General features: G+C 34.4%; 1 protein-coding gene across 1 annotated transcript; it reads right to left on the bottom strand.

Annotated features, from left to right (window-relative positions):
* LOC149478814 (alpha-tocopherol transfer protein-like) lies at positions 1-15,614 on the bottom strand. Its single transcript, XM_089708534.1, has 6 exons — positions 15,429-15,614; positions 11,070-11,226; positions 10,546-10,663; positions 3,750-3,884; positions 3,200-3,416; positions 1-234 (listed from the first exon to the last, which is right to left on the bottom strand). The coding sequence occupies exons 1-6, from the start codon at positions 15,589-15,591 to the stop codon at positions 80-82; spliced, it is 945 nt and encodes a 314-aa protein (XP_089564660.1). The 5' UTR covers positions 15,592-15,614; the 3' UTR covers positions 1-79.
* Between the last annotated feature and the right edge of the window lie 1,989 nt (positions 15,615-17,603).

Here is a 17,603-nt window from a genome sequence, read left to right as displayed (position 1 = left end):
AGATTATGTTATATAATATAATTTTCTAAGTTATTGACGACGGGAGCGAAGTCGTGGACGGAAAGCTAGCTATTATATTCTAATCTACACTCAACACTCGGAATGTCCCAGGCATGCCAGCGTATTCTTCATTGAACCGATTGTTCTGACGAAGATTTTCGTTAGTTTTCGCTCCCCTCATTTCTCGCATGTAGACCATTACATCTTTCGACGATAGAACGTTGACCCAGTCATCTAAAAGTATACAATTTAAGTATTTAATATTTTTAGCATTTAATATAATTAATTTAAATTACTTACTGTATTAGGTTTTACACATCATTTCAATGCTGAAAATTGTTACGTAAGTACATGAAAAATTGTATAAAATTACTGTTTTAATAGTACTTATTTACGCATCACTTCGTTGCTGAAAAATTGCGAGGACAGTTTTTATAATATCACAGTTTCTATTAAAGGTTTTTATAATATCACAGTTTCTAGTAGAATCACTGCATAGACTATACCCGGCGCGGCCTAAGATGATCCCTATGACAGTTCGTCTTAGTGATTGCTCGTATGATGGATCGTGTCGATACTTTACTATTTTATAGGCTAAGGCGTGGTTTGCATTCAGCCACGTCGGTAAACATGTTTTTACAAATATTATAAAATGAATTTTTAACGTCTATTATGTAAACGAAACGGTAAGTAAAACGAAAGTTTTCCAAAACATAAAAATGCACCTTATCATTTTCTCGTAATCTTTAACCCGTTTAACACAGTGTATATTATTTTATCATGAAAATGGAATCCCCCATTTAATTTTTCTAAAAAACTTATATTATCATAGGTAAGTAAATTAACGCGAACGGTAATTAATTAATTAATTATGCTGCGATCTTCTGTTCCATTCAATAGAGAATGAACTATAGCTTAAGCATGGAAAAAATGTGAACTCGTTTCCATTATCGTTTATTTATCGATACTTTCCGCACTAGTCGATAAATGCCAACGATGTAAGTTTTGAAGGACGTAAACGTAAAGTCAGATTGATATAATTTCTCGTAAATGTTAAGAATTGTTATAATTCCAACGGAATATCATTGTAATGGCATAAAGCTACGTAAAAATTAATAAATGCCATTTTTAGACGCCTCCAATACGTTTCTAATTTAATGGTGACGCCATTACAAGTTTGTCTCTTGAGAATAACTGTCAGTGTCATAGGGATCATCTTAGGCCGCGCCGGGTATAGATATGCTATGATATGAAAATGAATATAAAGTATTGGTATGATTGAATAATAGCCGAAGGACTATCCTCATATTTATTGATTGATCGATTTCCTATTAAAATTAAATTTATACTAAAGTGGAAGTTTTAATTGAATTATGTATGTAGAACGTAAGTAACTATTTAGACTTAATCTATGGTAGAACCTTTGTTGCTCGTAGTCATAAAGGTCTTACAGCTTACTTAAAATAAAACTAAAGGTATATAAATCAAACGTTCGAGAACTAAAAAAGCAATTCCTAGTCAACCTCTTATACAAAAACAACACCCATTGTAAAAACAATGAAGATCTAAGAAGGCCTATTGTAGTTAAAATCGGTATTTCTTATAAACGCGTTGAGTGTTGTTCTTAAGATAATAATTTTAATGATTAAATTCTTGAATTTCTTTTTCAGATTTTGTATCTTTGTTGATAAAACAATTTATGAAGCATCACATAGTGAAACAAATTCGCTTTCCCCAGTCTGTGCGTCTGTGTACTTAGATTTATAAAATTACGCAATTACGTAATATGATAAAATTTTGTTTTAATTAAATTTCGAGAAGTTCATTAAAACGTCGCAAAATATTAAGTGGTTTATAAAAGAACTAGTATTTTAGGGTCAAGGCTCTCAGTCTTTTTAATGACTTACATTTCAATTAGTTTAGTTCGTGTAATTAATTAAATGAATTATGTTATGTGTGCCAAATAGGTATGTAATAGTAAGAAAAGTGTCATAATTAGACATCGGATTATATGCATTTGCATATTTGCATATGCAAATGCATAAAACTCTCTAATTACGGCGTTAGTGCATATTTTAGCCTTTTTCCCCAATCGTGCACGATTATTTCGTTAAGTAGCGGGAGTTTTGATTGGTCGACTAACCTTTATTAGCCAATCAGAACGCTCAGCGAGTAAACAAACCCTATTTTGGCATGGTAAAATGGCAAAAAATTACAAAATTTTGGGGCTAAAAACTTAAAACACGGGTTGAATTCCAAAAAAGGGCTAGATTTAGCCCGGAAAGGTCTAAGGTGGCAACACTGGGCTCGCGGGTGACAAACGTCACTTTGCGCTCGAAAATTTGGTAAAAATGCTTAATTGTATATTGGCACAAAAACTATACTTAATTTCAAGAAAATTTCACTGTTTTTGTACAATCTTTGATTTAAATATATAAATATAAAAAAAATATTAAAGGTTTTTTGAATTTGTACTGTGCATATTTTAGGCATATCAGTCGTTTTTAGTGCATATTTCGGCCTTTTTTAGTGCATATTTGCATGCATATTTTGGCATTTTGTTAGTGCATATAATCCGATGTCTAGTCATAATATTATAGTCTGTGGTTATAGCACAGATAATTTAATTTCTTTTACAAATAGTAAGGGGGCGCCCATAAATTACGTAAGGTATTTTTTCAATTTTTGGACTTTACACCCCCCCCCTCTCCCCACCGTAAGGTTAGATGAGATTTGATTCGCCCCTTAAAAACCTCACGTAATTTATGGACGCCCCCTAATCTATGCTATAACCGCAGATTACTATTTGTAAATAGTTACTACGTAAGTAATATTTGACATCAGTCAATAACAAAAAGTTTTCCGTCGATAGTTATCTTTATAGACAGAAAGTTTTTTTGTTATTGACTTACAAAAACAATTTCAAAGGAGAAAACGTAGATCGTATATTATGTTTCTTATTATAATAGCATAATATATAGTAATAGAATATCTACTATGATAATTTACATTGACAGAATCATAAAAAAAAAATTTCGCACTTATTTTATATACTAAAACCTTCTTCTTGAATTCTTGATTCACTCTATCTGTTTAAAACATCACATTAAAATCCGTAGCCTATTTTAGCATACATAGGGACATAAGGATAGAGAAAGCGACTTTGTTTTATACTATGTAGTGATAAGTAATAACCAACCTTGCATTTCTGATATAGTTTTTTCATACCCTCCAAAATCCACTGGTAGCACATCTTTACCAATAATATTATCATGTAATTCATCACTAGATTTATGAATATGTATGCGGCTTGCTAATTTAGGTTTTAGTATCTGTTTGAAGATCTGCACTAGAAGGTCGATTGCTTTTGACTGTGTGATCATGTGAATGCCCTTTACTTTCATGCCATAGCCATCCTGAAATCGAGAATAGTGTATGTTTTGAAACTTTCAAAGGAAATACTGTAATTATACAGATCATCTTATCAACAAGAAATAGAGGCAAAAGTTTAACAATTATAAGATAGGTAAATCTGGAATTAATGCATTATTTTCCCATGTCGTTTTCACGTTACGTTTTGTAAGCTGAAGGTGCCTTCTACTTTAAACGTTATATCTAAACGTTTTTAATATTAGAACACCCATATTATAATAAATTTAAAGAAACAAATTCTCTTCAAATCTATTTGATTATCCAAATTTGATGTATTTTTATTCCTAAAAAATGTGTTATAAAACTGTATTCCTCACCATATAGATACTGAAAGCTTGTCTCAATTCGACGACATTTATGTTGGAGACAAATTTAACTAAATCTACTTCGGTTAGGTCATATACCACACGGAACCCATCGACGTAGTCATACCGCCTTACGTACTCTGAAATCTAAAGAGAAATGTTTTATAATTTATGTACGTATTATGAATTAAATGTAAATATTCTTCTTTATCAAGTTTAAATGAAGAAAACAATCAAACCAAGCATTTAAAAATTTTTAAACGTTCTTTCTTATTTCAGGAACCCGTAAAATGTACCTATATAACGTGGTTTGGAAAAATGTATCAACAATAGGTGGTCGCGCCAATATAAAAATATACGTAAATATATTCTCGATATGAAAGTGGACTGTATTTTGATCTACGTGGTGTTAGCAAAGAGGGATAGACAGGATACACACGGCACGTACCTCGTCGGAGGGAGTAGCGTCCAGAACACACGCGCCGCCACGCGGTCAGGGTCCTCCAGCTCGCGGCGGGCAAGAACGGCGTCCAGTCCCACACTCCACACAAACACACACGCGGCGGTGAGCGCGACCAAGGGCCGGGGCACGGGATACCCCGGTGGTGTTACAAGGGCACAATGCCTGATGATCTAGAGAGCCTCGTGGAAGCTCTCCGGCGGTGGCCGAGTCCCGAACCTCGCGAAGGAACGGAGCGAACTCGACTGACTGCAGCGACACGAACGTCGCGTTCACGTCTTATTGGACGTGTCACGTGGTTAGTGACCACGCGATGATTGGTTGTGCTCGTATGTAGGGAAGGATGAAGGAACACACCACAAACAATAAACGTTTAATTTCTACATTTACTATTTTAATTATATTGGCGTTACCATATCCACCCGCCCTAAATGGGTCACCATTTAAAACCAATCATAAGATACAGCGAAAAACTATGACTCTAGGATCGCATAATGCGCGCGGGTTAATAAAAGTCCTAAGAGCCACGGCGGTAATATAAATAACAAGTTCTATGGCTCTAGGAGCGCAAAATGCGAGCGGGATAATAAAAAAATCCTAAAGGTCACGGCGGAAATATAACTAACAAATTCTATGACTCTAGGATCGCGTAATGCGAGCGGGTATATAAATTCCTAAAGTCACGGCGGTATTACAACTAACAAATTCTATGACTCTAGGATCGCGTAAAGCGAGCGGGGTATAAAAAGTTCCTAAAGTCACGGCGGTATAATTATAACTAAGAAATTATAAACGAAAGCGGTGCAAAAACTTAAAATTAAACTTAACTAACTGCGGTAATATACTAATGCGGTATAACTATTGTCTTGGAAGCGGACATAAACGAACGACCGGGCGAAGGTAAGTTCCCTTGGCGGTTCTAACTGTACAAACGCGCGCGACGTCGTCCTTTGAAGGATGTACTTTCTCTACGACGGCTAAAGGCCAGGTTAGGGGCGGTGTATTATCATTTATTACAACCACGACCGTTCCAAGAGTAATAGGTGTGGAAGGCGTATTCCATTTCTGCCTAACCTGCAAACCGTGTAAGTATTCCATTCTCCAATGTTTCCAAAACGACTGAACTAACTTGTCCAGTAGCGAATGCCTATCAAGCAAACTGACGTGATCAGATTTGACTTGCGGCGCGGGTAATGATAATAAAAGCGCGGTAATTATAATAACACGAAACAAATGCGTTTTAATATACATATATTTAATATGATAATAACCAATGATCATGATAATTATGTGATCATTGCGCGGTAATATCACTGGATGCTTATGTGCATATTCTAGGGCGGAATCGCTTAGACGTCCGATGAGGATAAGTCTGTTGCGAATAAAAGGCCTCAAGCGGTTGAGAGCCTGCGAATAAAATTTATAAAAGAGTATATTATAATACTCCTCTGCAAAATAAATATTTTGCAGGGCGGGAATAATTTTATTCTCAGCGAAATTAGGTTCCTCTACGGTCATCATAACACCGCGGCGGGGTACTAATATAAGGAACCTATAAATATAAAATACACGACGCGCCGAGACGCGAAGGGCGGTATCGTATAAAGCGCAATGCTTTATAGGCGAGCACACAGTGTGCGTTAATAATTTTCGTTCGGGAATGTCTGCAATAGACTCACCATCGAGACTCCTAAGAGGCCAATCAGATGGGTCCGAACGAGCCCACTGGGATCCGTGGAACCACAGAGGGTGCGAGACGAGATTTTGTGGCATAATGCCACGCGAAAGAACGTCAGCGGGATTTTCAATTCCAGAAACATGGTAGAAATTATCTGATGGGATGTTATACACGACTGTGGGAGCAACGAAGCCCATCATGTCCCACAGACGGGCGGCAATTGACAAGATGGAGTGCTTAGTGCACATCACATCGGCGGGAGCGGTAATTTTAAAATAAAAACAATCATCAACGGTAGACCAATGCAGACCAAGTAATTTATGTTGCACGGTCTTATCAAACTCCACCGCGGAGGGTAAAAGTTTGTGCGAAGCGGGAAGATTATCTAACACATTTTTGCTATTACTATTCCATTTAATAAGATCCCACTGAGCTCCCTTAAACAAATCGATGAGCTGCTGCGAAACTGCTTCACATTCCGTGGGAATAGAGGAGGCGATATCATCCATATACAACGAGGAAGACGCAATGCCACTCGCGAGCGGATATTTCGCGCCGTCATCTTCTACGAGCTGTCTTACCGTGCGCAGTGCATGATAAGGACTAGACTTGATGCCGAAGCAAACTCGATTAAATTGATAAAGAAGCAGCGGATCCTGCGGGCTGAAACGATATAAAAAACATTGAAAACGACGATCAAACTCACGCACGAATATCTGCAGAAACTGTTGGCGGCAATCGGCGGTCATGGCAATCGCGTGGAGACGAAAACCTAAAATTATTGTAAACAAATTGCCTTGTGAATTCGGCCCAACATGCAAAAGGTCATTCAACGAACGCTGGCTTCCAGAAGTTGGCATGCTAGCATCTAAAACCATGCGCAGCTTAGTCGACGATTTATCCTCGCGCAGAACAGCGTGATGCGGTATAATATAAATAGGTGTAGGGTCACGCGGATCATACGGAGGCGCGGGTGAAATATAATTTTTCGTTAGATAATCTTTTATGACGTCATCATATGCCAACCTTAATTTAGGTGAAGCCTGTAGCTTTCTTTCGAGGCACATGAAACGCTTGCGGGCAATATTAAATGAGTCACCGAGAGTGTAGAAATCATCCTTAAATGGAAGCGAAACAATATATCTACCACTCACGGGATCGCGGGTTGTAGTTAATTTATAATATTCTTCACATTCAACATCATCGGGATGTTGAACGGGCGGTGCGGTAGGAAGCTCCTCGAGCTCCCAGAAACGCCTGACTAATGAGTCAATAGCGGCGGTCCCTTGAACGTGACAACACGTCAAGGGCGGTTTATGTATGTTAGGTATGGTGGGTACTGAACCCATTATTACATAGCCTAACACCGTGCGCAATGCAGCGGGCGCCGACGAGTCACGAGATGCATGAACTACGTCGGGGAGAAGCAGATGAGGGAACAGAGAAGCACCGATTAATAAATCGATTTTATTTGGCGTACCAAAACTCTCATCTGCGAGCGGTAAATGCGAAATATGCGATAAGACAGAAGTGTCTATAACAGCGGTAGGCAGTAAATCCGTAACATGATCAACAACTAGCGGTGAAATATTAAAAGATATGAGGCTGTCAAGACGCGAATAAAATTTTATATTTACGGAATTACTATTTATAATTTTTTCTGAACCACCGAACCCCTTAATAATAGTACGTTCGGTTTTCTGCGGTTTAATACCTAAACGTTCACAACATTCATTCGTAATGAAGTGACTTTGTGAAGCGGAATCTAAAAGCGCGCGAATAACAAGCCGTTCGCCTTTACAATTATAAGATACGACTTCAGCGGTTGATAATAAAATAGTACATTGTTTATTCGCGGGCGCGTTGCATTGAAATGCGTTATCAGTATCAGCTGTATAGCTAGCGGTACATAGCGCAATGTCGGAGCGGACGCACTCGCCCGACGCGGACGGCGCAGGCAACGGCGGTGTGCTGCGCGGCGGGGGGTGAGACGCAGGCGCGGGAATGGACGATTCGCGTTTCAAATGTAACATCGTATGATGTTTTAATTTACAAATGCGGCAATTAAAATTAGACGAACAACTAGAAACTCGATGTTTTATACTGAGACAATTTATACACGCGTTTCTATCCTTTACGTATTTCAAACGTTCCTGCGGACTCATTTTATGAAAACTCGAACATTTATATAAATTTTGATGCGTAATATTTGTACAAAGACAACTATATGCGGAATCAGCGGTTGTTACGTAAGACTGATACTTAGGCGGAGCAGACGAGATATTATTTGAACTGCGGTTATAATTATTATACTTTCGAGGCGGTTTATTTATTCCCGAATTTGTGGAAGGATGAATGCGTTCTAATACCTTCGCACGAGTTTGAATAAATTGAACTAAGTTATCAAAAGTAGGCATTTCACTACCAAACTTAGTCTCGAAAGCGCGAACAGTATCTGAATCTAACTTCTTCAACGCGATATGAACAATCATTAAATCTGTAATATTATCTAACTTTATATTCTGTAAGGCGCGCACTGCGCTAATAAAGTTATCAGTAAATAAATCAAAGTTTGTTGCGGACGGAGAAAGCAAAGGTTTAAAATCAAACATTTGATTTAAATACGCGGAAACTAACATACGTTTATCATCATATTTATCTTTTAAAGTTTGTAAAATTAAATTATAATTTTCAGCGGAGGGGGTTATACCAGCTATGACAGTTGTGGCCTTCCCCGTTAATTTACCTAGTAAATAATATAAACGCTCGGCATCTGTAAGGCCGGGATTGTTATGAACAATTGATTCAAAATTCGAAAGAAACAGCGGAAATGAGCGAATATCACCCGAAAATGGTACTAATTCGATAGGCGGTAATTTAGGCCTATTTTTATGCAAATTATTAATATCTCCGTGTGACGGACTTGGTTGCGAATATTGCGATTTAATTCTTTTAATCCTGCTATATAAAGACTCGAATGCAACGAGGCTTTTATAATCAGGTTTCGCGGCGGGAATTAATGATAATAAACGAATATTGTATTCGTCTAAACACTGTTTATAATCATCGCGTAATGATTCTACCTGCGCGGACTCGTCAAGGAAACTTTCCATAAGCGCAGCGTTGTTATGAACGTTCAAAGACAAATCATAAATTCTTTGCACCATTTCGAATATAATTTCGCGTTTAGCTAATAACATGGATAACTGCGAATCATTTATATCTTCCGAATCATTAACATCCGAAGCGTCACTATCAGGTAACTTAGTCATTTTCTTAGGCGGCATTTTTAATAACAAAAGTATATATTCAAACAGAGAATGTTACAATACAAGTTACAATAACAAGTAATACGACTAAATAAAGTAGGTCAGCGACGCAAGCGTAATATGAACCGAGTATGAATTTTCAATATGGTCGGATTATAACAGCGGATCGCGGAATGACCTAGATAACGTTATAAATTTCGAGCGCGGGTAGCGGATAAATAAATATGATGAAATATGTTCGATTTATAATGATTTTAGCGTTATAACTGCGGATAAACGATATGAATATAGTTTTAATTAACTATTTTAATAATAATATACGCGTAACTTAATGTTACGGGCGGAATAAAATATATTTTAAGCAAAAAATAATAGATGACGCAATGTCGATCTATGCGGTATATTATAGTTATTTCACAATGAATGTACTATTAAATCGCTTATTAGGGCCTACAATGAGTATCCTAATAAGGGCGGGTTTAAAATATATTTTATATGAATAGTAGAAGACGCATTGTCGTTCTATTATATGCGGTATATTAAATAGTATTTCGCATTGAAGATACTACTAATCGCTTATTAGGTCCTACACAATGAGTATCCTAACAAGGGCGGTGGAATCATCAGGTATTTATACGGAATGACCAAACAATGGTTACTATCCGGCTCGAAGGACCAATCAATGGTCGCGCCAATATAAAAATATACGTAAATATATTCTCGATATGAAAGTGGACTGTATTTTGATCTACGTGGTGTTAGCAAAGAGGGATAGACAGGATACACACGGCACGTACCTCGTCGGAGGGAGTAGCGTCCAGAACACACGCGCCGCCACGCGGTCAGGGTCCTCCAGCTCGCGGCGGGCAAGAACGGCGTCCAGTCCCACACTCCACACAAACACACACGCGGCGGTGAGCGCGACCAAGGGCCGGGGCACGGGATACCCCGGTGGTGTTACAAGGGCACAATGCCTGATGATCTAGAGAGCCTCGTGGAAGCTCTCCGGCGGTGGCCGAGTCCCGAACCTCGCGAAGGAACGGAGCGAACTCGACTGACTGCAGCGACACGAACGTCGCGTTCACGTCTTATTGGACGTGTCACGTGGTTAGTGACCACGCGATGATTGGTTGTGCTCGTATGTAGGGAAGGATGAAGGAACACACCACAAACAATAAACGTTTAATTTCTACATTTACTATTTTAATTATATTGGCGTTACCATATCGGTAATATTATAATATTATATTATGTCCAATAAGTCACTATTAACGAATTAGCTTGCAGGCGAAAAAGAAGTTAAAATATGAGTATCGAAAAATTTGCTAAGACTAAAACTCAATAAAAATGGATAATAAAATTATTATTTTTATTTACAGATATTTGATGGTAATTACTTACAAGAATGCAGAACCTATACACTACACTAATATGCTGAGCATTAGTGGGTGTCTTCAAAGCCTTCGCTGCGAACAATCGATGATGTTCCTTTGTTAATTTTGGACAGATTGCTACATTTCTGAAAGAGCAAATAAAAAGTTAATATCTAAGGATTATGTCTATATTTACAAACAGTTAAATTGAATTATTCTATGAGCTTAAACAATATTATATTATTAATAATAATATTATATTATTATCTATATTTGTTTCAGCGACGTTAGAGCCGGATCAACATTGATTCTTATAAATTTAGTGGCTCACATATTTTGATGGTTATGGTTATGATCATGTTATGATATAATTTTAAGTATTTTGTTGGCGATGTGGTTAGCGCTAGACTGTTTCGTTGTCTGCTTTATGTTATTCATATTATCAAGATAAGATTCAACATTGGAAAAAATTAATATAAAATTACACACACTTCATAAATGTATTGTCAGTTTTAGGATTGATTTACCTATTTAAATTATTTTTAAACTTACATAACTTCAAACATTACGTCCAAGTCCTTCTTAGGGTTTAGTTCTTCGAAGAATTCAGGCATCAGAGTTTTAACTGTGCACATTTTGTCGAGTCGCTTCTTTGCGTTTTCTATCGATCCTTTTGATGTTATTATACAGGACTCCAAATAGGGATCAGCTGTGGAAAATAAATGTAATAATTAATTATTATTAAATAATGTTTATTTTTGAGTATAAATGTAGAGTTTATTAAGAAATAACATGAAAAATTAGTGAATTTATATGCGGAAATGTTTTTAACAATGCAATCTGTGCAATAAGTGCAAATAAGCTAATTAGCTGTGGTTTAAAACATAAAAAAAAAACTATAAAAAATGCTCGATACTGTAATAAATGTACGTACTGTAATAATGTACGTACGTAATACGTACGTTTTTACAACGCTACGTCATTTATTATGTACCTTTAAGGAGACTGGAGTTAATAACATCATAAATGCGAAGGCTGTTTTTTATTTATTTATCACGATACATTTTGGCATGACCGATGGAAAAATCAAATGTTACTCATATTATGCTAGGTATCTATTTTTATAAGTTAAATAATTTCATACATAAGTTTATTGAATTTTTATAAAATTAATAGTTAACTTTGTTTAAAGTTTAAAAATATATAATATTTAAATGGGATATTATTATCTATTTATTCGTCATTCTATAGCCTTCGAGAGACTTAATTTATCAAGGAAAAAACATTAATATTAATATGCTTAATGTTATGCTCTAAATTGCACAGGTGATAAAGAATATAAATATTAGCCACATAAGGTATATTTTCTATTTCTCATGATTTTTAATGATCCCAAAGGAAAATAAAGGTTTTATTGATTCTGGTCGCTTAGTAAAATTCTTCACGCCTCAACCACTAAACCGATTTGGATGAAATTTGTGTACCTACAAGTTTGATAAACGTAAAAGGATACGATATTTTATGCCGGAATTCCTACGGGAACGGAAACTATGCGGGTTTCTTTTGACAATGCGGGCGGAGCCGCGGGCGGAGAGCTACTATAAAATAAACATAAGAAAAGTCATCGTGGTCAAGCCCTTACTATAATTACCTATTATACGTAAAAAAATAACTAAATGCTGATGCACTATTTTATTAATCTGTGATTTATATGCACTGTGAGTGAAGTGATAGGTCCATAGAAATCTAAATAACAAGACACATAGAAGTGCTATAATGTCATAATTCATATGAAAACCGCTGTCGCCAAAATCAACACATTTAAACCGATAGCTAAACAGTACACACAAGTAAACTATGCCTTTTATTGGACAGCTTGATTTTAGTGAAAACTACCTTAAATATTAAATTAAGCTTTTTAATATGTATCCTAACGCACGAATTTACGGTTTATTTTAGAATAACATCCCTAAGTATATGAGACGTTTTGTTTCTTTTTGTTCCAATACGAAAAAATTCGGCTTTTCTACAACAGAAGTTGTCAATTTTCAATAGATATAACTTTGAACATAAACTCATAGAAATAAGGTTAAAATTTGTGTTAAACGTGATAATAAGAATGGTCGACTGTGTCATTCATTGTTATATTTTCGATCTTACTATGGTGACACTCGTAATACTTGTAAATATTCTATAATTTTAAGGAAAAACGGCATTATTTCTAAAAAAGAAATATTTACCGATGAAATATTATTCCTTTATTAGTATAATTACAACTTGTGGAAGAATTTCCGCAATGGGATATGCTGAAACACACCATGTTTATACACATACGTCTCCAGAGCAACTGAACAGTGACGAACACGCTGGTGTTGTGAAAGTCACCTGAGTGGCGACAAGGTCACGCGCGCTTACGACTTCTAGTGTCTTGTTATTTAGATTTCTATGGATAGGTCAATAATAATATAGGCGAATCAAGTAGATTTTCTGTGTTTTTTATAATCCAGATATTTAAGAGTATTGAGCGGAGTTGATGACAATTTTAGTAGTTTTTAACATCACAGATGAAAAGCAAAGAAAAATAAAGAGAAAAGCACCAATAAATGATAATTTATTGATTGAATTTAATAAAGAGAATAAATTTTATTTACAAGAATATTTATTGGAATCACATTCGTAGGTACATCTTTACAAAAATATAAAAATCGGCGGCAGTTAAATGAAAATAAAACGTATTTCGCTTTTATTGGTCTCAAACGTGATTGTTGTTTTACAAGTAATCTAGTAGGTACCTATCGCTTTATTTTTATGGTATTTTAAATTTTAATATATACTTAATAATATAATATAAATACATGAACAAATGCACATTCACATCTATACTAATATTATAAAGCTGCAGACTTTGTTTGTGTTTTTATTAGCTGGGCGCTAATTTCAAGAACTACGGGTCCGATTTGAAAAATTATTGACTACTGTTGACTACTGTTAGACACTACATATTTTATCGAGGAAGGATGATAGGTATATCTTCACGCTAAAACCAATAGTAGCGAAGCGTTGCGAGTAAAACCGCGGGGCACAACTAGCGTATTATTTCAGTATCTAAAGTTTCCTTTAATCTAATGCCTCATACAGATCACTTTAATATCCTAAACTAAATGCACATGTTAACTCTTATTAATTATTGCTCTAGATTGGTTATATTTGATCAACTTTACAAAAACAGCATTCTGGCATTTACAACAGATGGTCTGGCTAACCTAGACTTTTATAATTTTACACCACTTAAGTGCTAAGTTTATTACGTGTTTATGGCCGACTTTAAACCATATACTTAAAATGATATAGAGCGCAAGCGAAAGTTAGTCCATTTTCACAAAATATATAAGTATACTAGCTGTGCCGCACAGTTTCACACGCGTGGCTCCGCTACTGCTGGTCTTAGCGTGATGATTAATTTAATAGCCTATAGCCTTCCTCGATAAATGGACTATCTAACACTGAATTTTTCAAATTGGACCAGTAGTTCCCGAGATAAGCGCGTTTAAACAAACAAACAAACTCTTCAGCTTTATAATATTAGTATAGATTACAATTTATTGAAATAATTAAAAATCAAATCTTGGGGTATCATATACATTTCACATATTTATCATTTATGAGTTTCTTATGGATCTACGCTTTTTCACAATTACTTCCTATTTATTTACTTTATAATAATATAAGGTATATAGTACAATAATGACGTTCTACTGTTCTTAGTGTTAATAATTGACTAACAAACTAAAAATAAATTCAAGTATATTTTTAACATGAAAAAACCCGTGTGAATCCGTTTCCTTTTAAATCTTTATAAACTTAGAACCAGACAAAGTAAGAATATGTAATAACAGAACAGAAGATTTTTTAATTATTATAATAAGTAATTTTCCATTTGTTTACGTGGAAAATTATATGAAATTAAACACGTTTTTTCGACAATCACTACATAGTATAAAACAAAGTCGCTTTCTCTGTCCCTATGTCCCTTTGTATGCTTAAATCTTTAAAACTACGCAACGGATTTGGATGCGGTTTTTTTAATAGATAGAGTGATTCAAGAGAAACGTTTAAGTATATAATTTACTAGCGGTCCGCCCCGGCTTCGCCCGTGGTACCTACATGTTAAAACTATCCTATCTCTCAAGTTGGATCGAACTGCACATGCAGGTGTGCGAATTTTATTATAATCGGTTATGTGGTTTAGGAGTCCATTGAGGACAAACATTGTGACACGAGATTTATATATATTAAGATTGGGTTTTAGACAAAGCGGGTGAAGCCGCGGGCGGTAAGTTAGTTTTAATATAATACAAATTTATGGAGACTATTCGCAAACATTAGCCTATATTTCAATAGGCTGCATATTTTATACAAATGTGCCAGTAAAACTAGTTTGATTGAATTAAATTGGCCTACAACCTTCATTTAGTAGTTGTTATTGACGTATTTAAAAGTGTTTTTATTTACTTTTAATTAGCATTAGCATTATTGTCGAAATTAATATTTGAATTGAAAATTTCTTAAGTCGCGTTGATCTCCAGAAAATGTCTAATGGTTTCGCTTTACCGGCTTGCTGGTGTTCCCAAATTCACATTTAAATACCAAAATTGTAAATTATAGGTGTTCACTTCTATCAGCAGTCTTTGTGACTGATTTGCTTTTTTACTCAAACATTTGGTTTTATATAAAAGAGAAAAAATAAACACGAATAATATGCTTCTCTCATCGGAGAGAGAACAGCTGTTCCTTTGCAGCGCGCATAAAAAATATGTTGATGATATTGTTTATGATATTATTATCAGGAGAAAAATAAATTATAATTATAATATCATCATTCAGAGTAATAAAAAAATAAATAATACTAACGAAAATCCTTCTTCAAGAAGTGCGGTTGACTTTCCACCCATTTCTTCAAGATTTCAATGGCGTGTCTCCTGTCTTCTTCTTTTTCTAAATTGATGCTTTTTCTTACAAACTCCACAGTATCCGAGTGTAATTGTAACAGCTTATTCCCTTGTATTTCTACCATTTTTCCTTAAGATGAATATGTGTTTTCACTACAACTGCTTTATTTAAACTGCGGTACTGCTGCTGCGATTTGTATTACTAGACGCTTGTTAATATTTTATTAGTATCTGCAAAACGTCAATAGGCTTTTTAAATTATTGTTTTATTTAGTTAAAACTTTTATAATAACAGCTGTAAGGTACCTTTTATGAATTAAATAATAAAAAATAATAGCAAGTCAATAATTTATTGTTTAATTGCAATGATAATAGATATATTTTAAAAATTATATTACCTACATGACTGTGTGAATAAAAAATCTCATTATTTTGTTGTAAGTTTATTACAAGGAAATAATAACGTTTTAATTACATTGTTCTGTGAGTGGTTACAGTCCTTACTTTAAAATACATTAGAAAAATAGATTATAACATTATTTTATTCCTCAGCTAATCAGCTCATTTTTATTAAATTTTTGTTTGATTTGAAACACAAGGAGTTTCAAAACTTATAAGAGTACCTAATAATTTTGGAAAATATATGATAGAGAATTTTTATAAATTAAATTGAAATAATGTTTTGCTTCATAATTTAATGATAATAAGCCATATTAACCATGACTTGATTAAAGTGAAATTCATTACTGTTTGAGCCAGAGGTTTTTTAGATATGAAAATAAAAAAATACAGCAAATTTTTTTTTGTGTTTTTCCATCTAAAAAATATCTTTAATTATGACAAGATATTTGTTTTTCGAAATGGTAATTAATGCTCTATTGCCTAATGTATATAATCGGTTTCGTTCGTTTATATGCCCCTCAATCCGTCCGCCTCTCCTAGGCTCAATTCCATGAACCGCGACTTTTTACAAACTTTCACTAGATTTTTCTACTAGATTGATATTAGATATATAATAGAAGATTATATTTCAATAAACTACGTTACCTTAACGCAAACTACAATAAACTACATTACCCAATGCAAACCATGGAAAAAAACACCCACCTTGAACATTTTTAGAAGATCTACTTAAGCAAATAATGTTAAGTGATAGTGAATTGAAAATTAATTTATTAAAATAAATGTTAAACATAATAAAAAACTCACCAAAGTTTGCCGTTTTATTTCTATTCACAATGCTAATTATATTTTAACACTATTTTGTTAGCTTCACCTCTATGTTTGTAAGTCAGTCCTTTCGATTCAGACTCGATTTTTCTCACTTAAAACGGATTTAACAGATTTAATTTAATCTTCGTACACTTGTCAACTGTGTAAATACAATAATTTCATGATTTTAAGCGTGTTAATTTATATTTCTTAATTTCAGTTTGTGTATCAGATTGCATTGTAAATTGTTTAAATGTCAAACCTTGACCTGGTACAAAACAATTACTTTTTTATTTAAAAGTATGTCTGGCATATGTATCGAATAAAAAATGTCGTTATCGAGGTGAGATCTCAGCAAAAGTTCATGAGTTGTCTGAAAATCGAGTTATTGAGGACGTTCAGGAAACATATTAAAAACCAAAATTGCATTCATTCAGATAATATTAGATTATTACCTACCTATTAAAGAAAATAATGATGTATATTGGTTGATATACCACGGAGATAGAAATGTACATCTCTTTTAAAACGACATCGACAACGATATTGCGAAGCTGGATCGTTTTGTGAACGACAGTTTAAAAAAGTAATGTATTTATTAATAAAAATAATACATTAAATAATGAAACAAGACTACTGTCACTGTTCACCTTAATTATATACATACCTATATACAAAATTCTCAGTAGACGTTCTCCAGTATAAAACTGTGTTTAAAATAATTAATTGTACAATTGTGTTATTTTTTACGTTTATTTTCAATTAAACTCCTTATAAATAATAAGTAGCAAATATGGCGAGCCTCGTCGGAAATAAAATCTTTTTTCCCAAAAATGAGATCATCTTACTCAAAATATAAAAGTAAATTTGGAAAAACTTGTTCCTTGTAATCCAATGCTATTTTTAGTACTTAATTTAAAATCCT

The sequence above is a fragment of the Colias philodice genome, chromosome 21 (genome assembly GCF_061535455.1).
Source record: "Colias philodice isolate Cphi_HAF_F1 chromosome 21, ilColPhil1 Martin Lab GWU primary, whole genome shotgun sequence".
Taxonomy (NCBI): Eukaryota; Metazoa; Arthropoda; class Insecta; order Lepidoptera; family Pieridae; genus Colias; species Colias philodice.
The sequence above is the reverse complement of the archived record's forward strand: the minus strand, read 5'-3'. Positions and strand labels throughout refer to the sequence as shown.